Source organism: Calypte anna, chromosome 8 (assembly GCF_003957555.1).
Source record: "Calypte anna isolate BGI_N300 chromosome 8, bCalAnn1_v1.p, whole genome shotgun sequence".
In the NCBI taxonomy this organism is placed as follows: Eukaryota; Metazoa; Chordata; class Aves; order Apodiformes; family Trochilidae; genus Calypte; species Calypte anna.
Genome location: NC_044254.1, coordinates 15,729,783 through 15,757,560, shown reverse-complemented (window position 1 = coordinate 15,757,560; position 27,778 = coordinate 15,729,783). Strand labels below are relative to the sequence as shown.

At 42.5% G+C, this 27,778-nt stretch overlaps 1 protein-coding gene and 1 long non-coding RNA gene across 2 annotated transcripts; one reads left to right on the top strand and one right to left on the bottom strand.

Annotated features, from left to right (window-relative positions):
• The first annotated feature begins 856 nt into the window (after positions 1-856).
• On the top strand, positions 857-16,495 carry LMO4 (LIM domain only 4). The gene is made up of 5 exons (XM_030455511.1): positions 857-1,702; positions 3,953-4,191; positions 11,100-11,196; positions 11,551-11,706; positions 15,905-16,495. The coding sequence occupies exons 2-5, from the start codon at positions 3,956-3,958 to the stop codon at positions 15,911-15,913; spliced, it is 498 nt and encodes a 165-aa protein (XP_030311371.1). The 5' UTR covers positions 857-1,702; positions 3,953-3,955; the 3' UTR covers positions 15,914-16,495.
• Positions 16,496-20,780: 4,285 nt separating this feature from the next.
• On the bottom strand, positions 20,781-26,860 carry LOC115598706. Its single transcript, XR_003987846.1, has 3 exons — positions 26,790-26,860; positions 24,752-24,833; positions 20,781-20,851 (listed from the first exon to the last, which is right to left on the bottom strand). It is a non-coding gene; the product is annotated as an uncharacterized LOC115598706 (long non-coding RNA).
• Between the last annotated feature and the right edge of the window lie 918 nt (positions 26,861-27,778).

Below are 27,778 nucleotides of genomic sequence, written 5' to 3'. Positions count from 1 at the left end.
GCAAGAGCCTGTGCTGCCAGTTGGACAAATCCTCAGCGCTTGCTGTTCACTAGGACAATATCCACTAATTACGGTTCATTTTTACATACTTCTATTATTTCGAGGGTCTTTTTTAGATGTATGTTGCTGTACTTCTGCTTATTGTGTGTGTTGCACTTAGGCCTCAAAAATACACAATTAGTATGTGGGGTTTTCTTCCAATTTTAAGTGCCTCTACTGAATGTTACTTATTCCGATTTGCTATCATCGTGAAGATTCCTCCTCAGAAATGCAGTTCTCTTCTCAAATGACAAGCCGCGCAGCTAACTGCCAGCCAATTGCGGCAGTTTAACCCTTTTAAACCTTCACAGGGTGCTAAGAATAGCGGGCCGTATCCGGATTCCTCAGCACAGCGCCCCGAAGGTATCACCGGGGGAATTTTCAGGAGTCCCCCTCCACCCGAGCGACGAGCCGGGCACGTCCCTCACGGTCACCTTCTCACCCCAGCACGGGACCCGCCTGCCCCGCCAGCCTGCCTGAGGAGGGGGCTGCGGGGGCTCTGGGGCTGGACGTGGCCGCAGGCACCGGGGGGCGCCAGGAGGGCGGCGACGCTCGGCGCACGGGGCTGCGGCGGTGGGGTTAGCGCTCAACACCGGCGAAGGGCTCTGACGGAAGGCGATTTTCAGGGCGCAGAGGGCCTGTCCTGGGCGGCGGCCGCCTCGGGGGCAGTCCCGACGGCCCCTTGCCGCCAAGTTTCTCAACTGGTGGCCCGGAGCGGAGCGGGCGGCGCCCTAACGGCCGCGCGCGCACGCCTCTCCTCAGCGCCCGAGCGGGCGGCGCGGGCACCGCTGCCCACCTGACTCCCTCCTTCCTCTCTATTCCCCTCCTCCTCCTCCTCCTCGCCCCCTCCCTTTCTCTCATTTTTTTTTCCTCCCCTTTCACTCATTCCTTTGTCTTCTCGGGGATTGGCAGGTTTTATTATTCCGCCTGAACAAGCCGGGGGCGGATTGGCTGCGGCGGGCTGACGGCGGAGCCGAGCTGGAGTGTAGTTGGGATTCTGCTCTGTCAGTAACACATGTGTGAGGGGCAGCGGGGAGCACACGGACACACACACACATACGCGCACACACACGCACACAGGGACACACGCACTCTCACACACACGCTCAGGCAGGCAGAGGGGCCTCCTCCCGCGTCCTGCCAGCGCCGCCGCCGCCGCAGGATCCCCGGCAGCAGCTCCGCGCCCGGCCCCTCTCAAAACTCGCCGGCTCTCGCCCTCTTCTCTGAGGCGCTTCGGCGGGCCGCGGCCGGCCAGCTCCACGCCGCGGGAGGCTCGGGAGCCGCCACAGCCCAGCGAAGGGGGCGGAGGTGGGGGGGCCGGGGGGGGTGAAGCGTTGCAAAGTGAAGCCACATTGCCAAACTTACCCGGCGATTGCAGCAGCGAGCGGCGGCGGCGCCCTGCGTGTGCAGCTCAGCGGCAGGGACTGAGCTCTGCAGCTCCCCTCCAGGGAAGCGGGAGCTGGAGGAAGGACCCAGGCAGACGCCTCTCAGAAATACCTATTTTTCCAGCCTGGGCTGCCCCTTACCGGGCGGCGGGCTGCCTCCAGCTCTCCCGCAAGCCAAAGGGAGGGCGAGCGCTGTGTTTGTTTCTTTGCAAGGAGACCTCCTCAGGCGCTCCGAGCGACGTTGTTCCCTGGCCTTTTGCAATATAGAGGGGAAGCAGGTAAGAAGTGCCGGTAATTACCCCCTATTTTCCAGCGTACGTGCTTGCGGTTGCATGCCCGCGCCCCTGCCCCGCCGCCGTCCCGCGCTGCCGCCGCGGCGCGGAGCGGGGTGCGGGGGAGCCGCGGGCCCCGGGCATTGTCGCGGCCCCCGCGTACAAAGCCTGGCGGCGGCCCCTACTCCGGGCGGCTTTCCTTTGCCCCCTTTCCAGCTGCCGCCGGGAAAGGGCTCTGCCTGCCTTGACTGTGAATGGAGGGGACGGGAGTGTGGGGGGAAAGGACGGGGAGGGGGGGCTGGGGCTCCCGCTTTCCCCGTAGTAAACACTATTCTGAAACAGTGGCAGAAAAGATCAAAGTGAGCTCTCTATTTCTCTCCTCTCTAGTTCCCTTCCTGCCCCCCACACGGTCTTTTGTTTCAATCCAGGAGAAATCCGGTGAATCACCTAATTAAAACCAAGACATGAATTAAGCATCCATTTTTGTACTACAAATTGCCAGCTCTCCGCCTGTCCCTCCCTTGGTCTCCATTAAAAAAACACCAGAGACGCTGTTAAAGGGGAGGGGGTGGGGGGGTATTTTGCCTCTAGCTTCCAGCTCTGCTTTCTATTTCACTGACTCCTATCCCAGGACCTAAATTGCTTGGCTGTGTAATTACTAGAGTAAGCCTATTTAAGTTAAAAGCTTTTCTCCCCCCAACTCTAAATGAAACTTGATGAGGGCCCGTCCTTAGTTATCAAGGGAGTCACTTTCTGGTCAGTCCTCTTGATTCATCTTTTTAGATTTAATCAGCATTAAGGTATTGCTTGTCCTTAAGAGCTTTAGCTTAATGGGGTTACTGGATGGTTTTCTCAGTGTAACGTTTCCCATTTTATATTTATATATATATTTGCCTTCGACAAAGACAGGCTAAGGTGGCATGGAGTCTTTTTCTTTCTTTTAAGAAATCCGAAGTGATTTAAAGCATAGGAGAAACGGTTTAAAGACTCGGAGCAGGAAATGCAGATTCATTTAGGCTGTATCTGGAAACTGTAACAAAAGGCAATTCCTTGAACAAATGCATCAGAAATCAATTTACATAAAGGTATATGATGCGTTCTGATAAATGCAATGCTAATGGCTTTTAGAGTGGTTTTCTTTCCAAAGTCTCGGGGTTTTTGTTACAGCTTAATTGGTGCAGTTCTTCTGGTTTATTGTGCGGTCACTGGACATACCTCCAGGTACTCTTTCTGAGGAAATGTGTGTTTAAAATCGGCCTGAGTTCTCCTCCTCCTGCTGCCGAGTTGGGCCAGTGGCAGGAAAAGTTCGTCCTCGCTGCTCTGGAGGTATCAGCCTGAAGGTCCTTAGTAGATAGCCAGATGCCTCGGCATGAGCACATACGGCTTACAAAGGACAAAGACAAAACATGCTGCTTAATTGGCAGTAAATAACTTGATCTTTTTATAGTATAAGTGACTAGAGGAACACCGGGAGTTTATTGGACTCTGGATTGAAGGCAACAAATTAATCGGTTTAGAGTAAGCTTTATAAATTGATTCCTATATTATCTCTCAGTTGTCCTGCTTGGCGTGAAGCATTTATTAGAAAGTGAAAAATGCCTTTAGTAGCAGTTTTGGGGGCGGCCAGAGCAACTCCAGCCGGGGCGGTGCGTTTCTCTTTTCTGCTGCTTTCCTATGGTCAGTAAACTTTTTTTTTTTTTTCTTCTCTTACTGAGTAACAAAGCTTTAGCATTTAAACTGCTGATCAAGGGCAGATTAGCGAGACAAAAGTTGAGTATGTTTGTGTAGGAAGTTAACAGGCGTCCTAAAGTTCAATGATCTATTATTCGGGCCAGTGTCCTCAGTCTGGAGTGTTTTCTCTGGCTGGTTTTATTTCTCCAAAATAAACGAAAAAAGATTAAAAAATCCCGAGCTCTGGCCGGCGGGTCCCGAGCCCCTCGTTGCCGCCCCGAGCCTGCAGATTCTCTCCTGGACTGAAAAACCAGTTTCACAACTTTTTTTTTTTTTTTTTTTCACTCTTCACACACTTTTTTTTTTTTTCATAAGCAAAACAAACCCCGGGACTGTTCCTGACTTGTGTGCTGCAGCTGCACAAGCCCGGAGCGGGGGGGCAGCGGGGCGCGCTCGCTTTGCCCCCTGGGCCCGCCGCTCCCCGCCCGCGGCCCCGGTCCGGCGCTGACCGCGGGGGGCGGGCGGGGGCACCGCGCCGTCGGTCCGGCCCGGCCCTGACCCGCCTCCGCCCCTCTCTCCGCGCAGGCCATGGTGAACCCCGGCGGCAGCTCGCAGCCGCCCCCGGTGACGGCGGGCTCCCTCTCGTGGAAGAGGTGCGCTGGCTGCGGGGGGAAGATCGCCGACCGCTTCCTGCTCTACGCCATGGACAGCTACTGGCACAGCCGCTGCCTCAAGTGCTCCTGCTGCCAGGCCCAGCTGGGGGACATCGGCACCTCCTGCTACACCAAGAGCGGAATGATCCTTTGCAGAAACGACTACATCAGGTGAGGCAGCGGCTGCGCTGGCGGGGACCGCTGCCCCTCCCCACCTTTCTTTTTTTTTTTTTTCACCTCTTCTTTACCTCCCCGCCCTCCCTCCCTTTTTTTTTCTTTTTTTCCTTTATTTCTCAAGGTGGGTGCCCGTGGGGCAGAGGGGTGGGCTGGCTCAGAATCGCTCCTTCATTAGGAGCGGGGAGACGTGCGGGTGCGGAGACGGATGTTAGCGCCTAGCCCAGGGCGCTCTTGCGACTGCCAAGTGGAGGGAAGAGTTGGGGGGCGGAACGACGACTGTAACTTTAAAGTGGTTTGTCAGCACAAAACAAGTTCTAACTAAAAATAAACAGCAATCAGAGAGGCTAAATTAATCTGCTTTGTTGTAGTGTTGAAGGAGAACTGTGCGTATCTGAACGGTAAATGTTAAAATCGTAGGGCTTAAATAAGGCTGTGGCAGAGGTGCTAAATAATGAAAGGCCTGCCTTTAGTATCTGATTAATTATGATATTTACATAAGCACCTTTAAACTCCTTTGAGTGGAAACAGAATGACTCATTCTCTGTTCTCCTTGTGAAAGAGCTGATTAACCATCAGTTGGAGTGCCACGGATTCTACTTATAGCAAAAAACAGTGGTATCATGTTTGTCTTTGCTTTGTTAGGGAGAAGCTCGGAACCAACATTTTTCTTAACTTCCAGTGTAGAAAATGCAGGGGACAGGAACAGCAGAGGAGCTATATGTTCTTGCCCTTTATTTCTTACCCCTTTCTTTTTTGAAGCTGTTCACTTTAAATGCCTTAGATTTGGGTAGGGGAAACTAAGCCATATTAATCTTGCATCTGTTGGGGTACAGTAAGATTAGGCAGAGTATCCCTTTCGACCAGTTTCCAATATAATTAATAGAAAGAATTCATGAGGTCAGGTGCCCGTATGATCTTTTCAGGTGAACTCAAGCTACTTAAACTCATTAATTTAAAAGGAGGCATTTTGAAGGATTACACATTTAATTTGAGTAAATGGTTTGATAGACTGATGCACATGAATGCTTCAAGGAGGTGTTCTATTTCATCATTCAGTAATTAAAAAAAACAACAAAAAAGCCCCATACCTTCCCGGCATAACACCAATGCTTAGTTAAAACAAATTGTGTTCTGTTTAAATGCTTCTGGCTTCTTGTTTCCAGTAAATGTCAAGTGTTAACCCAGGCCTTTCTCCTCCTTGATGGCAAAAAAGTTACACTTTTTTTTTCCTACTTTTTTTCCCTTCCTGGAAAAAAAAAAATCCGCCACCAAACATTACAAGTTTGCTTATGCTGTAAAACTTGACTTCTGTTTGAGAAGATCAGGACTGTACTGAATGTGGTCACATGCATGGGAGACCTCCTTAGTCTAAAAGGATGGAGGTAAGACTTGGTTACTCAGATAGTGCAGCCTCTGTCCTGATGTGTGGCTGCATCCTCGACCAGTGAAGCAGATGAAATGCCAGCCTTTGTATCTTTGAGGAGTCGAAGCCTTAGCTTCACTACTTTTGGGTGCATTTTTAGAGAGAAATCAGGAAATCAGCACATGGGGAGGTTTAATGGTGCTTTTCGGTCATCATCCTAAGCAACAAGCCTAAGCCTGGCAGAATTGTAATTAAATAGAGCAGAACGGTGTTAGGGAAAGTCTCGTTTGAAGTGGAAAAATTGACACTACTGTTAAGATGCACTGAATAGTACAGATTCATCACTCGACCAGCACCATCAAACAAACCCTCATGTCTGATTACTACTAATTAAAAAGAGAAGATGCGTCCACTGCATCCCAGAGGCAAGTTCAGGCAGGCTTATCGCAGTTCTCTGGTTTTGTGTTGCCAAAAATTAATACTCGTTTATTTTAATGTAGGCGATTATGAATAGGATGCTTTATCAGATGAGGGGTTTGAATTGATCTCCTTGTTCTATCGCCTGACTTCTCTTTAGATCTGTGTAATTTGACTTGCAAAAATAACTCTGACAGATGCTTGCTGAAACTTGAACTGGACACTGTACGCTCAAGGTGGGGTAGGACGGTCGGGCCCTGCCAGGGCTTAGTGAACTTCAAGCTTTTCTGCCGGAAATGGGCTTCGCAGGCTTCCACGTGGGTCCTGCCGGCATGACCGAGACCCTTGCCCTTTTATTGCTAGAATTAGGCTCATTTGGTTGTGGAGGCGATGCCACCCATTTGGCAGCGAGTCTCTCCGGTTCCCCTCAGCCATCCTTCCCCCGCTTAATTTTCTTCTGGGCTTTTGCGGCGGCACATTCCCTTCCCCAGGCAAGAACCAGGGGCACAGTTCTTAATCGGAGACGCAGGGGCACCACTAACAAAACGAGAAAGAGGATTGATCAGCCCGGCAGGCGCCAGGTGAAAGGGACTTGACTGCTCCGGGCGAAGACCACGGGGCCGTTTATTAATGAGTTTTTTTAACCGTCTGAGGCTGTGCGGTTTGGGGTTTTTTTTTTGTTGATGTTTAAACAACACAACACTCCTCTCTCCACCACCCCACTCCACCCCCCCCGCGAAAGAAACCAACAAATTAGCCGTGGAGCTACAGCAGCAGCTTGCATGGAAAGCAAGGTTCCTGGGAAAAGAGAGGGAGGCGAAACCCCGGTCCTATCCCCTCCCTCCCCACCGCCAGCAGCGCGCTGGCAGGGAGGGGAGCGGAGCGCAGCCCTCCCAACCTTAAGATGCCAGATAAAGCAGCAGCGTGGCAGCGAATCCGCACAATTAAAAGCTTTAATTAGTGTCTCCTCCATTTTCTCTTAGTTCTGATAGGTTTTATCTAATGAGATCTGGTCCCTGGCTTAGATCTGCTCGGAATGACGTGTCCGAAATGAATGAGAACCGCGTCGCAAACAAAACATTTAATTAACAAAATTGGCCTCTAAGAGAGAGCAGGGAGTGGTGGGGAAGGGGGAGCGGGGGGAGGCTGCCCAGGCGCGTCTTAAAGGGGCTGCGCCCGCGGCACCTCCCCGGGCGCCCGCTTCTGGCAGCGCGGCGTGGGCGCAGCCCCCCGGCCCCTCCACCGTGGGGCTGGGGTTGAGCCGGGCCGGGGGCGCCCGGGTCGCCCCCAGTCGCAGTCTGCGGCGGGGAGGGGGCCGCCAGGCAGCGGGTTCATTTCCCTGGTAATCAGCGGCAAGCTGCTATATTCAGGGAATGCTGTCCCTTTAATTGAACAGGCTAGGTAATTAAATGGCACTTTTCCAATAGGACGTGCTAGGTAAATCTAATAGTTGGTTATTTAATATCACTTTGAAGTCTGCCCACTCAAGCACAATGACAGCACAGGAGCATGTGAACTATTAGCTAGGAAAAAAAAAACCCAGGATCTCAAAAATTAATTAAATCGCATGCAATTTAGGGGGAACGTTTATCTTGATTTGTCATAACAGAATTAATTCAAGGCCTCCAATTCACTTGGGGGCAGATCTGTTACTCTGAATTAACCAAGCGTAATTTGGCTGTATTTTTTGGTGTTTTTTGTTTTTTGTTTTTTTTTTTCCTTCTTCTCTAATGCAGCACTTGCCATTATGTACAGCCCCCCTTTTAAGTATCAATAGCTTCTGGTGCTTTTAAGGTGCTTTGTCTCTAGTTATTCTGAAGCACCTTTAATGGACTTGGCTCCAGGCATAATTTCTGTGTTGCCTTTCTTTGTTAAATTTAATATAGCTGGTGCAGAATTTAGATTAAATATAGGGAATGTACAGAAACACTAATCACTTCTGGATCAGTACATCTGGATGTGCATTTGTCTTTGGTAGGGCAAATATATGTATTTGTGGGCACAAATGTGTGCTGTGTTGTGCACGAGTCAGAACACTTAAATCTCTCCACAGTTTTGGAAACCACTGGAACCTTATTTTGGTAGTGTAAGTTGCTAGAGATGTGTTTCTGCTGATACTGAATTTCAAGCAGCAAAACTTGGACTGGAAAGATTTCTTGCTGCCTTCATTCCCACTCTTCTGAAAGTTCTGAAAAAAGAAAAAAAAAAGAAAAAGAAAATAGGAGTGTTTGGGGGTGTGGGGAATGCTGTGTTGGAACCACACAGTAGTTAATTTAAGGTGGCTCAGTAAAATGCTAAGTGTAGAAGAGCTGCCTTGTCCATATAGGGAACCTCTTGATGTTTGTGATTGATTGCATTGCCCAATGTTGAAATATTAATGACCTTCTTGGACTGAGGACCCAGAGAGGAAACTGAAACCAATTCTGTCATCACAATTAAAGAGTCCCCTGGCTTTAATTAGCCTGACCTGGGGTATCTCTACCCATTGCTGCAGTTAAAGAGAAAAGAGCCCATTAAAGTCCAGTCTGAGACCGATAGCTACTTAATTGAGCACCTAAAGCCTCAAGCTTTTTAAATCAAATACTGTCCTGGACAGTCCCCCTGGTTAGATAATTAGCTCTCTAGCCTCTCAGAAACCATGTGAAATAACTTTTTCAGTAAAGAACAGCTACTGTGCAAGTCTTCCTTTACTGGTAAGGAGGTTTTATCTTTTTAAGATAAAACCTTTTTCTTGATAATGATATTACAGAACAAAGCCATACATAACAGGAGAGAAGGAAAAATAAGTTTAATTTTCCTATTAAATAATACAAAACAAACAGCCTAAAAGTGTTCTGACTTTGCAAGTGGTTTTTAGGAGTATCAGTGGAAGATTCAAATGAAGTAACTTCCCCAAACAGAATTTTTCTGGAAACACGCTTGGGGGAAGCTGAAGATATGTGGAAAGCCTCTGGATTAGTTTGGCTCCATTTATTAGAATTCACAGACACTCAAGGTGTATGACTACTCCTAGTCAGAGAGAATTGTATAATAAATGAATGCTTAATGAAGATAGGTAGTGCAATGAGATAAGTATTCCAAAAGCTGTAGTTTCAGTTTGTAGTGCAGTGGTATTGGGGGCCCTGAGAGCCTGCTTGCTGGGTTCAGGATCTCCCAGGCCAGTAACACTTGTCTGTTCACCTGCAGGACTTTGCCTTTCCACCTCTTACCATACCCAGCAGTGCCCTTGTCGCCATCCCTTTTCTCTAGGTTTTTGGATCTTTGCTTTAGAAGTGTAATACTGTCTTGCTGCTGCCTCTTTCTGTGCTTCCCCAGCACCTTTTTGGTGTGCCAACTTCATTACTAGTAACAATGGAGGAAGAAAAATGCGTATCATAAAGCTTAGGAAGTAACCTCAATACATCATGTAACTGTTCGGAACTGGTCCTGATGTCGAAGATGCCCTAATAATGGACCCTTAGTTTCCTGACAGTTCAGTCCCTTTGGCTGGAGGTCCTGACAATGTATTACTTCAGCTTTCCCTTTGTAACCACTGTGGTTCTGCAAGAACGTGTCAATGTGTCGTGGATCTCAGACTAATTAGTTTTGAAATGGAGTTTTGATTGAACTCTTCAAATCGATGCTGCTGCAAAATTTGTTTCTCAGCTTCCTATTAAAAGCCATCTTAAGGGGCAGTTTTACTACTCTCTCTGTCGTTCAGTCGATACATTTAATAACAACTTACAGGCTATTTTCAATAAAGTGGCGACAGCAAATTAGTAGTTTGAACATGACAAGCCTCCTCTGCAAACTCAGATTCTGAAAATTCAAAGCAATTATTTTTATACAGAGGCACGCTGCAATCATTCAGATTACTGGTATTTTGTTATAATGCGTCTCCTAGGTTGACACAAACAGAATTTTATTACTTTATTTGGACAGGAAGGAGATGCAAATATTAATATTTATTATGACACCAATACGCTAATTTGTAAATCCTATTACTGTGTTTTACATTGCGCAGAAAAGTGGGTCTGTGGCCCTGCCAGCTAGTTCAGTTTCCTTTTTACTGCAAAATGATTGTGGTAGTCTTTATAAATATTTGTGTATATTAGGGACGTGCACAAAAGCAAATAAAGGTTTTCTAATTCTAGCTAACTCAGCCTGTAAAAGTAGAACTCAATAATCATTATAGTATTATGTTTTGAATCGATGCATTGTGCCTTTAAATGGATTTGAAGAATTATGTATGTATTTTTCTTCACCACTCTTCTGCCTATTTCCCCCCTCCCCCCACTCTGTGCCCCCCCCCCCCCCAATGGCAGATGTTGTGGTCTCATTTGATTGCATAGGAAAACTGCAGTGATACAGCAAACACCCAGAGAGATATGATGACAAATGGGTCCAGATCCCGGTAAATTACTTTCTGCTCAAATCGAAATTTCATTCAGTTTGTTGCTAGCAGAGATGAAGTAATCTAAATTGTGGACTCAGGAGCAGATAGAGGGAAGTTGGAGCAAGCATTTCATTATCAAGAGAGAGAGAAGGTTAGGATGAAAGAGATGAGCAGAGGCAAATCTAAAGTGTTGACACCATGATTGAAAAGGTTAACCCATACACATTATATATCAACCTGGATAGCAGAGAGTTTCTAATGGAAACTCTGCACTGATGGAGGTTTACTGGAGTTTCAATACACTGAGCATGATGTCTTCTTAGATATACAATCAAATCCTCTTAACCCTTTTGATGACTCATATCTCAAGATATGATTAAAGTACAAAAGAGTTCTTCATATAATTTCAAGGACACAATGCATTTAAACTCCAGTCATGAATTGTATCTTTTTTTTTTATGATGAACCCAGGAATCTGATAAAATGTGCGTCGTACAGAATTGTTTGTGTTTCTAGAGGTGTAAGTCAATATTTCTGATTAAATCCTGTGTAACCACATCCAGGGTAGGATGAAGCTACCAGTTGTATACACAAAAATATACTTTTTTGTATTATGACACATAAGCAAGTTGGAAGATGGGGGTCAGAAGTCTAAAATAGTTGTGTAATAAACCATTGCAGTGATGTGCAAAAATGCTTAGAGCCTCCTGTGTATTAAATTATTCATGATCATTACCTCTGTTTCAGGTTATTTGGAAATAGTGGTGCTTGCAGTGCCTGTGGACAGTCCATTCCTGCCAGTGAGCTGGTCATGAGGGCACAGGGCAACGTCTATCATCTTAAGGTAAGGGGTTTTTTCCTATATATTTTTTCAATATCTGATTAGTACTGCCGTGCTTCTTTAGTATCAAATCTGCATCTGCTTGTGAATGAAATGTAAAGCAGTAACTAGAAATATGAGCATGTATTAAAAAGCTTCCCTTAGTGTGTAGCTTTGTTCCCTTGTAATCGGTAAAACTATACTTGAGTTATGTACTGCATGGTCCCAACAGGTAAGGCTGATGCCTTATTTGGAAATCCTGGAAACCAAGCAGCTCCATATCTCAACTGTACTTGTAGTCTCTGAAGTGTAATTTTCAAACCTGCAGCATACTTAATTTGTGCTGTAGTTTCACTTGCTGTCTCTTCCCTTTTTCAGTGTTTTACATGCTCTACCTGCCGGAACCGCCTGGTCCCCGGAGATCGGTTTCACTACATCAATGGCAGTTTATTTTGTGAACATGATAGACCTACAGCTCTCATCAATGGCCATTTGAATTCACTTCAGAGTAATCCACTACTGCCAGATCAGAAGGTGAATACTCAACAATTACTAATAAGCTTTATTAGAGCTAAATGAAGATCAATTTCTTTTCATTCTAATAGTGGACATTCTCCACTGCTGCAAGGAGACCTTTAAGTAACTGAACTTACCTTAAATAACTTAGGCACGGGCTATGGGGAGAAAATACTAACCTTTAAAATCTGATGTACAGGGTGAGTCAGCTTCTTTTGGTTTGGGCATGTGCATCTGTACAGCTGTTGAACTCCTTATGTACAAAGTGAAATGGAGCACATATGCTAATATAAACTCTTAACAAAGAGGGAAGTATTTTGTTTTATAATCTTGAAATTAAGGGCTACAAGAGAGCAAGTTTCTGTGGGAGGAAAATTAGATCCTTTAATATGGAAATAAATGTCTTGTGAAGAGAAGGTTCCTGAAGTAAATGAATGTATTTTACTTTTATATTAAGGTAGTAGTTGAGGAAGCATGCTGGATTGCTCTTTGAGGAGGATTTTCTTGTCTGGTTTGAATGTCATAACTCAGATTTAAAAACTAAAGTGCTATTTTCTTATCACTCCATAACACTAATAACTCAACTAGAGATGGTATATCTTGGTGGTGGATAGCTCTTGGTTTCTAGCTAAAGAGTAAATAATGATTGTACAAATCATATAGAGAAGAAAGAGAAAAAAGACTTCTGCTCAACAGTTGTCCTGTAACTCTGAAACTAGATAGTTTTACATCTATTTTAATCTCCTTAATAAGTCCTAAAGCTATGCAAGTGAGTGCATTTTGATAACTGCTGTGCCTAATTTGTAACAATTACTGTCAGCCTTGAGTTAAGAGACTGTTCATTCCACCCTGGTCCAGAAAAGAGTGAATGTATGACTCTTGCACATAATTTTATTCACATCATATTTCATACTGATTATGTATTGATGACATTGATTCATTTACTCTTTACAGCGCCACTTGCATGGATATTAAATCTTATTGACCACAGATGAATTTTAATTTCAGATTGGTGATAGATTTTTCCATCAGCTCTGATAGTGTATTTGACTTTTTCATCATTAACCCAAGCAATCACACAGCACTGAGTTATTGCAATGAAACAAAAAGTGCACACTTCAGTTGGTAATTCTTTATAGATTTACAATAGGAACTTAATTAATGTCTGTAAGGATCACAAAAAATAACATTTATCTGAAAATAGGAATTTGGGAGGCTAAAAAAATCCGGGACAAATCCTAGGCTGAATGTTCAGAATATTTTTTTATTTTTTAGTGTTTTTACTTAGAGAAATATGTCTAAGAAAACACAAACTGGTATTTAATTTCTTTTTTGTGTTGTTGTTGGGTTTTTTTGTTGATGTGTTGCTACATTTCAATATCTGTGTTTGCTTTTTTCCTCTGCCTAAATTTACTGATTAATTGTAAGTATTCCTTGAAGTCTTATATAGTGAATGTAATTACATCAAAATACAACACAGACCTTTTTTATTTACTTAATTTGTCAATCGAGGTGATGAGAGAGTTGAGTACAAAAGTCCTGTATAGTTAGGAAGAACAAAGATAATTAAGATTGGAGGAGAATGTGCAGCCTCTTCTCAAGGAAGTACAAATACTGTTAAAGATTCATAGATTTACACTGTTGTGAATTTTAATGACCCAAATCTGTAATACAGACTGGCTTGCAGTGAATCTGTTCAGTGCTTATTTGTAGGTATCCCATTCCAAAATATAGGTAAACCCATTTATCTTTATACACTGCAGTAGAAAGTTTACCTTTTAGAGAGAGTGGTTTATTCACTTGTCTTCTACGAATGTAAAGTTTAATGTAACTTCAAATAGGTGTCTAAATTGTCATTTAGCTTTATCAGTTTCTTACTATACCTTAGGAAAACATAAAAATGATTTAGGTGCAATAAAAGCACCAGACATGATGAGGGACATAGAACATGGAAAAGAGAAGTAAAATTGGATTGGGCTTGCAGAGCTCACAACTGCAGATGCCTGGTAGAAACTGAATGCAGAAAAAGGACTGAGAACAGGTTTTTATTAGTTCCTGTCACCGGCTATTAACTGCATTGCTGCCATCAGTCGTGGGGCAGATGAAGAGGTAAAAGGGAGAAGATTGGAGAGAGAGAGAAAGAGGTTATAGTTTGGGTGTTTTTTCTTTCTAATGTAATCTCTCTAAAAAATACAAGTTCTCCTAGGAGTTTCCCCAGGGGAATTGCAGAGTACCTGAACCCCAGAAAGGTAAATTACAAGTTGAGGAGAAAAGTTGATAATTCGTAGATTTGTCAGGTTGCTGGAGTTTTGGAAGCTACAGGGGCAGGTAGCAAGGGGCAGGGGCAAAGCATCATATTTTGTATGTTAAATTTTAACAGTCTGAAGATCTTTACAGCAGAGATGTTTTGCAGAAAGCTGTGTTTTAGGGCCACTAATTAAAAATGTTCTTCCACTATGACAGAGTTGGCTGTAACAGATACTCTTTATTAAACATTAAAGATCAATCAGTCTCCAGGTTATTGTACCGCTAGAGATTATAGACACAGCAGAATATTCACAGGGTTTTTTTATTCATCTGAAGAGATTAAAACACTCTCAGCACTGAAGCATGGGGTTTTTGGGGTATGTGAAGGTGGCAGTTACAACCACACTGTTGTCTTCATCTACAGGTTAATACCTACTGGTGTTTGTTGCAGGCTGAAAGGATTGCACAACCTAACTTTGTTTAAAAACTCCCTTTTCTTTTTAAGGAGGCAAATGCCCGTGGTGTTGGGTGTTCTGGCCTCTTGCCTCCCTGAGGCAATTCACAGGTGTAAATTAAAACTTCCCATCACTTGCTGTGTAGTTTGAAAAAAACCCAAACCCTGGTTTATCTGAACTCGGTATTGCTTGCTGCAGAATGCACACTTCTAGTTTGTGGTGTCCTGTGTGCTGTTTCATTTGAAGGGGCTGTATTGTGAGGAATTGTCTATGCTTTTCTGGTACAGGAAGCTTTTTTTTGTTTGGTAGCTAATAATATCATAGTATTTCTTACTTGCAGCAGCATTGCCACCTACTAATAGTGTAAATTTTCCACCCCTTGGCAATGCTTGTAGCGCACGCTTGTCTGCAGCTTCTATACTTTTAAATAAAGTATGAGTTAGATTACATCTCTCAGAGAAGATCTTAAAAATCTAGTTTACACATCACTCAACAATTCCCTTGTAGTTACATAATTGGTGTTGTCTGTGTCCATAGTAGAAGATATTTGATGCTCATTTATTAAATATGCTTGCTGGCTGCTCCCTAATCTTTGTTCTGGACAGACAAATTACCTTTCTCACACTGAGCTTCAGCTCTGGGGAATTAAACCTCCAAGCCTCTACTACTTTAATTAGCTTGAAAGTGGGGGGTTGCAGTTACTAATAGACCTCAGGCTTTTAGTAACTTAGAGAAAGGGTGAAAAAAGAACTTCCTGGGAAGCGCAAAATGTCATTTAAAAACCATAAAAATCTAATACATATTATTTCATTTTGGTAATTGCAAACAGATTGTATTTGAAGACTATGGATGATAATTTCTATTTTATCCATGAAAGTTTAGATTTTTATTGAGTTAGACACTTTTAATTATCACAATTCATTAACACCAGTGTGAAAGCACATGTTTGACTTCATATATTAAAATGTTTATGTAACATTAACTAACACACCAGATGAGCAATTTTAAATGTGGGGGAAAAATCCTGAAATATCTATATTTAGCTCTTGTGCAATGCAGCATATTAACTAAAGTTGCCTTGGGAGGATATTTGGCTGTACTTCTTATTTGCTTTACACGCAGTTTCTTCCAATTATAAGATCATATTACTGCCTTCTTCAAAGGCATGGCATAATGTTGCTTCCCTTTTAAAAGGGGCCCAGAAAAAACACCTTATTTGCTGTATGATTTGTTACCAGAAAGTGCACTTATTTATTGTTGTTGTCTCTTTTTTTTTTTTCCCCCGTCTGCTCTTTTTAGTAGTGAAACTGCAACAAATGTTTGCTTTTTGCTATTTGAAGTTGAAACATTAGCAGTATGAATGGTAGTGTGGAAAGCCTTAATCAAGTCACAGTTGGAAAGTAATCTAATAAAAAAGAGATTAGTGAATAAGGAAAAGACAAAAGCTGTCATGTTGAAGTTTTCTATCTCAAATTTAGTATTCCAGCTAAGATACCCATTTTTATTTCTTACAGGTCTGCTAAAAGGTCAGAGTAATGCAGAATGCGTGCCTTCATCTCAAATTTTGTTCATCACAGATGGATCCCATGTCTCCAAGTAGACAAGTCACCTTTGTAGCTAGCATCAGTGCCAGCTCCATACCATTGCACCTTCTTTATTCTTGATTGCCCTTCCCACATTTATTGGTGTATTAAAATGACTGAATATGAACATTAAGGACTCCATGAACCTGGGCTAATGGGAGACTGTAGAGAAAATGAAAAAAGATCCACCGGAGGACATCTTGGGGAGGTGGGTGGGGGGAGGGTGGGGAAGATGACTAATGAAGCTAATTACACGAAGCATTGGAATCTGCTTTCTACCCTCATTAACAATTAGCAGGGCACTGGCCAGTGTGTACCCTGTGTTTTACCTTAACAACATTCTATTTGCTCTTTGTATATTTAAGTGTTGTAAGGAAATGTGTTTCAATCAAAATGAACATGAGATAAAGATTTGGCTTTTGTGATATTCTATCACAAACACTTTTATTGTATCTCTGTAAAATACAATGTATGTATGCATGTAAGTGTTTTTGTCCTAATGTTGCTACTTCCCATGGCAAAGAAAAAAAAAAGTCAGGCTCATAGCAGCTACTGTGTAGAAATTTTCAGCTACTTCTAATTTGCTGAATGAAGAAAAATCTTTTATTTGTGATATTTTCAGAGACATTTGCTCTAGTATGGTGTATTTAAATAATAAAAAAGTAAAACAAACAATACTGAATTGAGTATGGCTTTTAGAAGCTTTTTTTTTTTTAAGCAACCCTACACTCAGAAAGCACAATTCTGACTCTACATCACAACACAGTCATTACCTTAGTTGTCATTACTTTTAAAAATGTCTTTTCAGTTTGGATATTGTTTTTTTCTTACACCAGTAAAGAATCTGTTAACCTACTTAACTGCATTGCTTTTGCCAAGCATACATACAGAGCAGTGCTTCAAAATTATCTTTATTTTTCATTGAGATTCTTAATTCTGGCAAAAGCAAGAATATTATAATTCACAGTGCAATAAATGATGGGAGACACACGGGTAGTGTGGTCTCTCTCTGTCCTGCTCCTTTCTGCAGAATCGTGGGTGTTCAGGGTGTGCGAGTGTCTGAGTGTGCAAGCAGGAGTGTACATATATACTGTAAGAGGTTAAAGAATAATAAAAAAATAACAGAAGGTCTGTACCTCTTGCTGAGAAGTAGAATTGACTGTTCATAAAAAGAACTACAATAATTCTTCTGATCTGAACAACATGAAGTAGCGCTCGCTGTGGTAAGAGACTCGCTTTGCAACACTGATAATATTAAGAAAAGAAAAACCAGACTTCCTCAGCTGTTTCTGAGAACTGACTGATCTCAAACGTGATCTGTTCTCTGACAGCAAACAAACAAAAACCACACTGCTCCCCACTACAAGCAACAAAGCCACCTCTAAGCTCTGAGAGGAAGCAACTTCATTTAGTGGGGAGTTTTCCCGTCAGGTGCTTGGTAGAGCTTTGCAGAATAATTCTGAGAAAAAGTTCTGCCTTTTCATGTTTTTTGCAAGAATACTGAATACAGCTGAATCTAGAGCTGTGTGCTGATGCCTTTGGTCAGGAAGCTGCAGGCATCTAGACTGTACTTCTGCTGCAATTAGTAACAAACCAATATTAACAACTACTTTTATAGGAGACTAATACATTTGAAATACATTGTGTTCATGTTTTTAATTCTTTTCTCGAGAAGGTGTTCACTGTTCAGTGTGTTTGAATATAGCATGAGCTTGACTTCATTTTTTGCATATTGGCATCATGAGACAAATGATTTATAGATTTGTCTGCTAAACAACCAACAGCAGATAGTGGTGGGTTTGGGGTGGGTTTTTTTTTCAGATTCTACTTGACCTCTAGCATATTGGAGGTCTGCTGAATTTCTTAACACTTCAGTGCTTGAGGAAAAATAGGACTGTTGCAGAGAAAATAAAAATGTCGTAATGTTCAGTATCAGACAATACAGACAAAAGAATACTTGCATAACATATAAAGCAATAAAAGGAAGCTATGTATGACTTTTAAAATAAATGCACTTATGTACTTTTTAAACAAGTTTCTTAAGCTTTTTGGTCTGTCATTGAAGGCTTTATAGCTAAAGTCCTGCAAATCATGCTGCTTCAGTATCTCTGAGAAGACACCTGAAGTCATATGAATACAGAATCCAAGTGTTAGTGAGACTGTAGGCATCTTTTTGTATTCTTTCAGTATAAGCACTCAAAGTGTTTAAAGCACAGATTTTTGGTTGTCCCATATCACCTCGAAGTGCTAAGAAGATGGCTAATAACTTCTAGTAAGTAATGTAGTATAGCGTTTAGTGATGTAGAGGTTGAAGTTCATTAACAGCTTTAAATAAACTATTATATGACTCGTTTGTAAAGCAGAGCTACCTATTTAATAGCTTACTTTAAAAGCATTTCTTAAGTTGCAGACCTATAAGATTACAAATGTCACTCATGTTAGGATAATCCACATGCAAGTGCTGAAGCTTTTGCTTTGATGTGCTAAATTGGAGGAGGACTAATGGAGCTATGAATATACAATAGAACATATTTAAGTAGTAGTCTTGCTTTAGGTGAAACACTTCCGTGAAACCAGAGCCATTTCAGACAATAAAACAGGTTCTAATGGGGACAATAGGTGTGGATAGGCAGCTACTGGAAACACTTAAGATTTGTCCTTAGGTGAAAAAAAATCACTTTATTTTAAGGAGATCTGCAAGGAAAAAAATGTACTTGTTCACCTTATATCACATATTTGCTACACTGAGGCTGAAATACAACCTCTGCATTTAGTGCTGCTGAAAAGTCATACAAATAATCATTCAGTAAGAGCTCCCCTCACTTTCAGAAATGAATGCTGTTATAAAAATCAAAGGAATATTACTAATCTGAACTCATCCTCGTGAACCTGGATAAAATGCTCTGTCTATACTGCATCTAAATGTCTCAATCATATAAATTGTCACTCTTATTAATGAAACAATTTTGTAAAAAGATTGCCCTCTAAATGGGTTTAATGTTTTTACCTATCCAGCTGTCTAGTTACGAGATTTACGCATCCTAGCAGGCAGTGGGACATTAAGCCTTTCCAAACCAAATTCTGTTTGCAACAAGATACTGTCTTTTCAGTCCTACATGATTTATATTTAATTATTTTAACAGGTTATGCAGTATCTTATGAAAAATAAAATGAGAATGTCTTACCAAATGAAGCCTATGAAATTAAGCCACATCTTTAGAATATTAACCACACTGAGTTTGTATCCTTTTTTCCCTGTTGGTTTACACTGATAAAAATTGCATCATCTAATTTTAGGGTAAATATTTTTTAGGAAAAAAGCACAGATTGGCATACTGTGCCTTGCTATCAAGTACTGTCAAACACTTCTAAAGATCATTTTAATCTAATTTTCGTTTTATCAAACTCTTTGGCTGGTAGTTATATGTCAAGTGTGAGGTTTTGTGCAAATATATACATTGTGAACACCTCTGTTAAGGTAGCAAAATTGAACTCAGAATGTTTACATTTTTATATATTTTTATATTATATAAATATATTTTATATATATATATATTATAATTATATATATAATATACAATTTCTTTAATGTGAAATTATGTGTTCCAGGTCTGATTTCACTGCCTGAGCCTCCTGTACATGAAGTATCAGATAACCATTGCTGCTGCTCGTTACTGTTAGTACCATGTGTATATCTATTGTCAGTCCAGCTAAGCCACAGAAGAGCTTATTGCAATTAAATAGCAATTTGTTTCTATGAAACTGCAATTAAAGTATTACTGATCAGCCATTTTAGATTGGCAGTGCTTTGACTGCATGCTAAACAGTGAGGAGCTCTCGATTTATTTCTGCAGAGTCTGAGCTGCAAGTAAGAGTGAAGTGTAACGTGCTCACCTATGTCCCTTGTCAAGCTGAAAGGATGAGTCCTCTGTGAAGCACTCTGATCTCATCACCAGCATGCTGAGAGCAATGACAAGTCAGGGCTGATCTCTGTAAGTTGAACTTGCAACTTCCAGGACCTGAAGTTATTACTGTTTTCTGTTCCTGTGTAAGCAGGGATGTATTCACTTCCTACAGGGTATGTTTTCAACTTCAGATTGATTGTGTTGAGAATGGGCTGCAAGTTGTGGGCCGCAAGCCAGTAACTACTGCAGGTCCTGGCTTGTTAGAGCTGTGTAAACAGGGCTACTATGGCTCCTTAATAACAACTAATAAAAGACTAGAGGAAAGCATTCAATTACCTTATAAGGTGTTTTTTTTTCCTTTAATAAAAAAGTTTATCTGACACAGCTATTATTTTCACACCTGTACAACAGGGGAGGCAGTTGAAAGCAATCCCATCAGTTTACCTGTGTGCATCCAGGGTTTGCCTGTGACGTTCCCAGGAAGCCACAGTGCTCCTGCCCCACCGAACCTGCCAGCCACTGCCTCGAGTCCCCGTGGTTGACTTGAAATCTGAAATGTAAATTTTTGGTGCAAATTAAAAACTTGTTTGTAAGAACTCAAAGAGGAATTAACTTTGTAGTGGTAATTATATTTCTTAATTATCACCGTATTTTAACAAAGTCTGAGACATGTTAACTTCAGTTCCTGCATTCTTTGCACAGCGGAGGCTGTAGACATCCTTGTTCCTTCGCCAGAGGGGATGACATCACACCTGTGGCACGCATGAGATAAGCGTTGCTTCATTTGGAAACAGGTTGGAGTCTCTCAGAGATGTTCCTGGTGGGGTGAAATGGATTGGGCCCTGGTCCCAAAGTGTGAGCTGTGGGGTAGCTGCGTGTTGCTGAGAAGTTGCTGCTCCAGGAGGGAGAGGGGCAGGAGGCGCCGGGTGCAGGAATTCATTCACCTGCAGCTGAGTGGTCACAGGTCTGAGGCCTGGAAAAAAGGAAAAAAAAAAAAGCCCCGTTTTGGGGAGACAGACATGACTGTGCTGTGGATTTTGGTTTGGTTTTCTTTTGATTTTTTTATTTTAAAAATACTGTGGGTATTTCTAACAAGTCAGGTTCTGTTGTTGTTCAACAGTTCAGTTCTAGCTTCAATTTCACAGAAATATTTTTGGTCTGCAGGAGGCTGCATAGTTCAAGGGGTAGGTAACTGGATCTCAACTGGTGGCTGAGGATGTAAGCCTCAGTCCTGCCCAGTGCCTTCTTTGTTGGTTTTTCATTTTGCTCATCTTTAATTTGTCCATTGAAGGCAATGAAGGCAAGCAAGGGTGTAGCGAGAGGAGCCATTCTTGCTCCTGAAGCTCGATGAGCTGCTGGTCTCTTCCAGGACTCCAGCCACCACTCAGCGCTTCCAGGGTAGAAGTGTAGTGGGAAGAGCCTTTCTTGCTCCAGAGGCTCGACGAACTGCTGGCCTCTCCATGCCTCGCACCAGAGTGAGCCGAGGTACCTCCTGGTGGTGTGTGTCCCACCTTTATTGGCCCCCTGGTCTTGCTCATGCCCAATAGGGGCCTGTCCTAATCAGGCACAGGTGGACTCACACCCACTCTTTGGCAACTCAAGGCACCTGGTTGACAATGTCTCTCTACATTTCCCCCCCCCCCTTTTTTTTTTTTCCCCTCAACACTGATTACAGGATACAAACATTTACACTTTATACACAAGAATACACTTATAACTTACGGAATTTACACACAGGATTTTTCTTCGGGCCCCACGGGACACTCAGCTAAGAGCATCGAGGGGGCGCCGAGAGGCAGACATACACAGGAAACATACAGGATTTAACACCGATTAGAGAATAGACATACAGGATTTTTAGAATTTTTTACACACAGAATTTTAAAACATACAGGATTTTTTACACAGGCAACCATTCAATGTCAGCCCAGGCACTTTTTCACAAAGTCTCTACCTTTAGTTGTTCTTCTCCCTCCGGTATCTGCTCTTCTCTTGGTTTCCCTCTGCTCAGGGGCTTCCAAAGAGAGAATCCTTATCTTGGCTTCCTTTTGCTCAGGGGTTTCCAAAGAGATTTCTGGTTCCTCATGGGTTTCTGGTTCCTCCGTGGGATTCCATACCATGGGATTCCATCCTCCTGGCTTCCTTCCCTCTGCCCAGGGGTTTCCAAAGAGAGAATCCTTATCTTGGCTTCCCTCTGTTCAGGGGTTTCCAATCCAAAGAGCTTGCTGGTCATACCTTTCAGGGAGAGTGTTAGCCCAGGCATTTTTTCAAATCAGGGATAATGTTCCTGTTGCCAGCTCCTCACACTGCTGCTTCTTTAGATGTCTGTATGTTGCCCGCATTCTCCACCAAATGTAGCGGGAGGAGCCATTCTTGCTCCTGAAGCTCGACGAGCTGCTGGTCTCTTCCAGGACTCCAGCCACCACACAGCGCTTCCAGGGTAGAAGTGTAGCGGGAAGAGCCTTTCTTGCTCCAGGGGCTCAACGAGCTGCTGGCCTCTCCATGCCTCGCACCAGAGTGAGCCGAGCTACCTCCTGGTGGTGTGTGTCCCACCTTTATTGGCCCCCTGGTCTTGCGAATGCCCAATAGGGGCCTGTCCTAATCAGGCACAGGTGGACTCACACCCACTCTTTGAAAACTCAAGGCACCTGGTTGACAATGTCTCTCTACACAAGGGCCTGGCACCACAAAGGCTGGAATTTATTTGGGTTTTAATACAAGGCTTTTCAGTGCTACTGAATTAAAAGTAATAAATTTAATAATTTTAGTGACTGGAAAGTCATGGGCAGGCCATAAATTGATGTGTTTAGCCAGGTCAGAAAAGATGTAGGGTCCTGTGATGTAAACATGAGCTCTCTCTTTAAAGGGGTGATGCTCGAGGGACACTGTGTGTGGGCTCAAGCCTCTGAAGAGACAGTTGTGAAACAGGCCTGGTCACAAGTCTGTCACAAGTCCAGGAAGTCTGGACATGATAGTGGGTGCTGGATAGATTTTGAAAGAGCTTAATCTTCTCTCACACTGACTGGTAAAAATACTGGCCTCATAGACCAGTTTGTTTAAATCTGTTCCCCACTACATTAGATGTTTAAAAATGCTTACAAATGCTGAGCTTGAAAATAGATGTTTTTTAAAAGTAATTAAAAATGCTTAAAAGAAGGAAAAATTTTGCTTTTTAGGATTTTTTCCTCACTGCTAACTTTAGAAGAAAACAAACCAAACCAAACCAAACCAAAAAAACTCAATAATTTTGTTGAAACGGTCCTACAAACTATAGCATTAAGTCCAAAACTAAGCTTGAGACATTCTTGCCCCAGAAGAAGTGTCTGACAGAGCTATAGTGAAGATCAGATGGACATTTCTGGTTGGGTCCTGGGTCCATAGAACAGGTCCATGAGGGAGGGAGCCCTGCTGCCAGGCAGAGTGAGGTTGGCAGCATGAAGGAAAACCCTGCAGACAAGAGCCTAGGTCGGTGCTTTTCTTGGCAGCAGTGAGTGGCAAGCGGTCCCCTCTGGTGCTCATCATGTCTTTTCTTGTAAGGGAGTAGTGGCTGTTGGGCAAGCTGAAGCTCTCTGTGTGCAGCAAGGTTCCTCTGCAGCTAAACCAGCTGATGGTTCTTTCTTGCATTGTTGGAATGCATTGTTAATTACATTTTGGAATATCCATATACGTTTCCTCTTAGGGGATCTTACAAGCAAGCTTTTTGCTAACAGCTTCTTCGGTTCACTGTAACCTCTCAGAATAATCATTGGTTCCACTGAAGTTATGCCAGTTGTTTTGTTAAACTAAATTTAGAGAACAGGGCCTATATTCATTCTCGAAAGGCAAGATTGCTTACAGAAGAATGAATGAACAAGGCAGATATTAACTTTACACCTGACTTCGATTTCTTTGAGCAGTGGAGAAATGTCCAGCAGGAGGTAAAAAAATACAGCCAGAACTCATAAGCAGTCCATTAATGGGGTAATTTTTATTGTGCTGTAAAGCCATCAACTGCTTATAGAAAACAAAAGGGCAATGAATGCAACAAATGTCTTTTATGCTTAGCAAAAAATGTTAATATCAAACAGTCCCTAAAAGACTGAGTTGATATGCATACCACATATATTTTTGGGTATCCTCTGGAATTCATTCCACTGACATATTTGATAGGTAATTACATCAGTCATATCAAGATGCTGCTACCAAATAGTGGAAGACTTCAGTGTTTTGCCATAAAGCTTATATCCCTTGCTACTTATCTCTCAATCAGACTTAGTATCTGCAGCAATAATTCCAAAGCTGTAGTTGGTGTTTTTTGTGCTTATGCCACATTTAAAAATTATTATTCTTGCTTCATCAGTCTGTCTTTTTAACTGTCTTGAAAAAAAACCCATATTGCAAATGAGCTACTATTCTTATTTGTTGTTTTAAGAAGGGTAAGCACTGAAGTATTCAAATGGAACAGATTATACCTTTAATTACATCCAAACAGGATGCTGAGCTGATTTTTCTATTTTCTGTTTAATTGCTATAGTTCAAAAAGATATTGCAAATTTGTAGATGAATTATTTAAGCATAGCCTTCTGGCCTCTGTGTTTATGAGAGAGACCAAAAGGGGAAAAAAAAAACAACAACAAAACAAAACCCAAAAACAATTTAAAAGGGAAAGGAGTTGATTCCTTCTTTAAGAAGGAAGTTTGAATAAAAAAAATCTGGGGGGCAGATGTTTTAGTGGGGTACATGTTTTATGCTTTCTGGGAGCATCTTGAGACTCCCTGGGTTTTGTTTGTGTCCCACCAACTACACTGTCTTCCTCAGTCCTGAGGGACTCTCTCCCTGTCCTCCCACCCCGTGCCATGGCAAGCTCAGTGCTGTTTGCTGTTTCTTCACTAACCTGCTTGCGAACGACTGTGTTGGCTCATGGATGCAATCCCAACCAGACAGCCTTTTCATGGATGTTCTTGGTCTCCACTCGCCTGCATACAAAATGAGAATCATGAAAGCAAATACAATTCATCTCTTCTTAAACTAAATATATTTCCATTTTGCTTGCATGTGTGTGTGTGTATATCATTCACCATATATATTTAGAATATGTAGTACGAAATTACAGTCAGTGATAAATCCTACTCACTTACTATATGTGTTATTTGCTGCAACATTAAGCTCTGTAAGAATTTTATATGTAACTTGTACCAAAACTAAATATATTGTGGAATTGATGCACAGTTGTAAACAAGAGCATAACTTCCCACTTCAACACAGTAGAAGGTGGCAGCTTGTGTGAAAATTCTTTTGTAAACAATTGCAGACTTTCCAAAGAATAAGCCAGTTAATTACATTTTTAATGATGTTTTTAGAAAATAGGATTCTTGGAGGAAAAAATCCACCCTGTAACACCAACAAAAAAAGAGTAAACCTAGAGCTTGTACTGTATAAATAGATGCTGTGGGGGAGAAAATGGATTGTGCTGGGCCCAGATCTTTCTCTGTCCCCATCTTTTTTTTCTTCTACTGAACTTGCCTGTGTAGAGTATTTTTTTTATATCTCCACTGTGAATTCAAAGAAAGATGACACTGGCACAGTTTATTTAAATTTTTTTTGAGGATTATCTTATTTCATTATTTTCAATAGTGCTAAGTATGTGCTACCCACTTAAGAGAGCTGATGCAGTGCATAGCAAAGCTCAAGATGTCCTCTTAAATACGCAAAGCTTATGCAAGGCCGTGACACAAGTGGGTTTTAAATGATAGCAGTGCTGTCAGCTTTGAAGGGCTGATGTGATACAGACTTGCCAACACATCACAGGTAATGTGAAGCGATTCAGAGAGAAACTGAACTAGCTAGAGTAAGAGTAGTACACAACTTTTATTGATGGAGTTCAGGGGAAAGAGGCACCGGGGGCAGCTGTATTAATCCTGTAATAACTTGAAATATAATCAGTACATTGCTGCAGGGATGGCTAGGAAGGGAGGGAGGTGGAGGTGTCAGGGTTTAAGTTCACAGGCTTTCCCAGTTCATTAAAAAGTGAATCAATCAGAGAAACAGGTTGGCTTTTCAAAGGGCTGGCAGTTGTGCACAGGTTTGGACACGGAGGGCACACGGATGGTGCACCTGTCCTGGCGTGGAGGCTGCTGGAGCTCGGCAGCCACCCCTGTGAGGAGATGGCTCTGTTTTACCCAGCTCAGGCAAGTAAAATGTGTCATAATGTGCTAGGGGAGATTCTGGCTAGATTGTGAGAACTTAAAAGCTAGGCAGTGTTGTTGATGTGGGCTGTATAAAAGTGATGCTGATAGATGTTTACAAAGGGTAAAAAAACGTTTTTGATAATTTTCAGTGGTGGATCAACCGGCAGGCAAATAAGCAGAAGGAATCTGCCTACAGGACCACTTTTTGTAGGCAGCTGGTATAGTAATTAGCTCATTACTATTAATTTTTGCCATCCCTGGACTGATCTGTGATGGGTTTTAAAGAAAAAAAACAAGTGGAATTCATTTATGTGGATCTGGCCTTTCCTACATCCTTTTGATGAAGTTTGTGCATGTACACAGACCACGGAATATCCTTGGGGAGTGAGCTTACTCACACCCACAGGCACTCGGAGGTTTAGGACAGAATGCTCTGTATTTAAATAGGAGTCATGACTTTTTAATTACTGCACAGTACAGCAGGGCTCAGTGAGAACATGTGGTTGTCCAAACTGGTGTGCTGTGATTGCTCACCAGAGGTATGGGAGCACACTTAATCAGTGGTCTGCATTTCACATGAGAATGAGTACCCACCACAGGCACAGGTAGGAATACTGACAGGTGTCATTTCCATACAAAACTCAGTCCTGTGTTGAGAAGATGGCATGAAAAGACCCATGTGGTAGGGATGACTGATACAGGCTGAAAAACATCTGTGTTAGAAGGTGGCAGTGTCAATGTGACCTGATGGCTCCTTAGGGGGATGTGTGTTCCTTCATGAACATCTTTTGTGGAATTCAAGTCCAAATTCTCATCAGCCTCCAACCAGCTAATCCCCTTGCATGGATCCTGCCATGCTCACAGCAGGCTGGGGACTGCCCTCAGGTCAATCAACAGTTCCATCAGTTGTTGGAGGAGCTGTGAAGAAGGGGAAAAAGCCTTTGTCAGAATTAGAGTTAAGAGAGGTAGGTTCTTTTTTTCCCAACATTTGATTTTAAATGTTTATAACAATAAGAAAAACCCAATGTACCTGTTATTCTGCCAGTTTTCAAGGCAAATGTTTGGCAAAGGCATATTTTAATCCCACCTGCCCAACTTCCCTGCACATTACTCTAGGCTAGCAAAAGCATTATTTGAAAATGCTCAGCCAGAGCCTGAACCCCTTCACATCTCTAAGAGGTGGTTTACAGGACAAACCAGGCTGGCTCCTCCACATCTTCCTTGCATTCATAGGTCTTTCTAAGGACTATCCCTGAGCTACAGCCCAAGGTCAGTGAGTAGAAAGCATACTTTTTGCTTTAATGTTTTAAATTCTTGTTTAGTGTTACTTTCAACCACATCCCCAAAATAATGTTTTTTCTAAATGTCAGTTATTTCTTCCACTCTCGTTGATTCAGACACCCAGCCCAGCCTTGCTTGTGTGTCAGTCTGCTCTGAGGACTGGTGTTCAAATGGATTCAGCTGAAATGCTAACGTGGCTGGGACCTGGCACTCACACGGGGCTCGGGGCAGCTCATAGTGGCCTGACCTGTTTTTACTGAATCAGTTCCAGTTCAGCAGAAGTGGGTCAGAGTACCTTCATCCACGTTCATCAAGAGCTTCACAAGAATTCACCACTTTGGCTAACTGGAAATTAAATCAGCTGGAGGATAACCTCAGAAAAGCAGAAATGTCACTGGCTTCTACTTCACACCACTAACACCCCTGCTATAAACGTCATAGATCCTCAGACC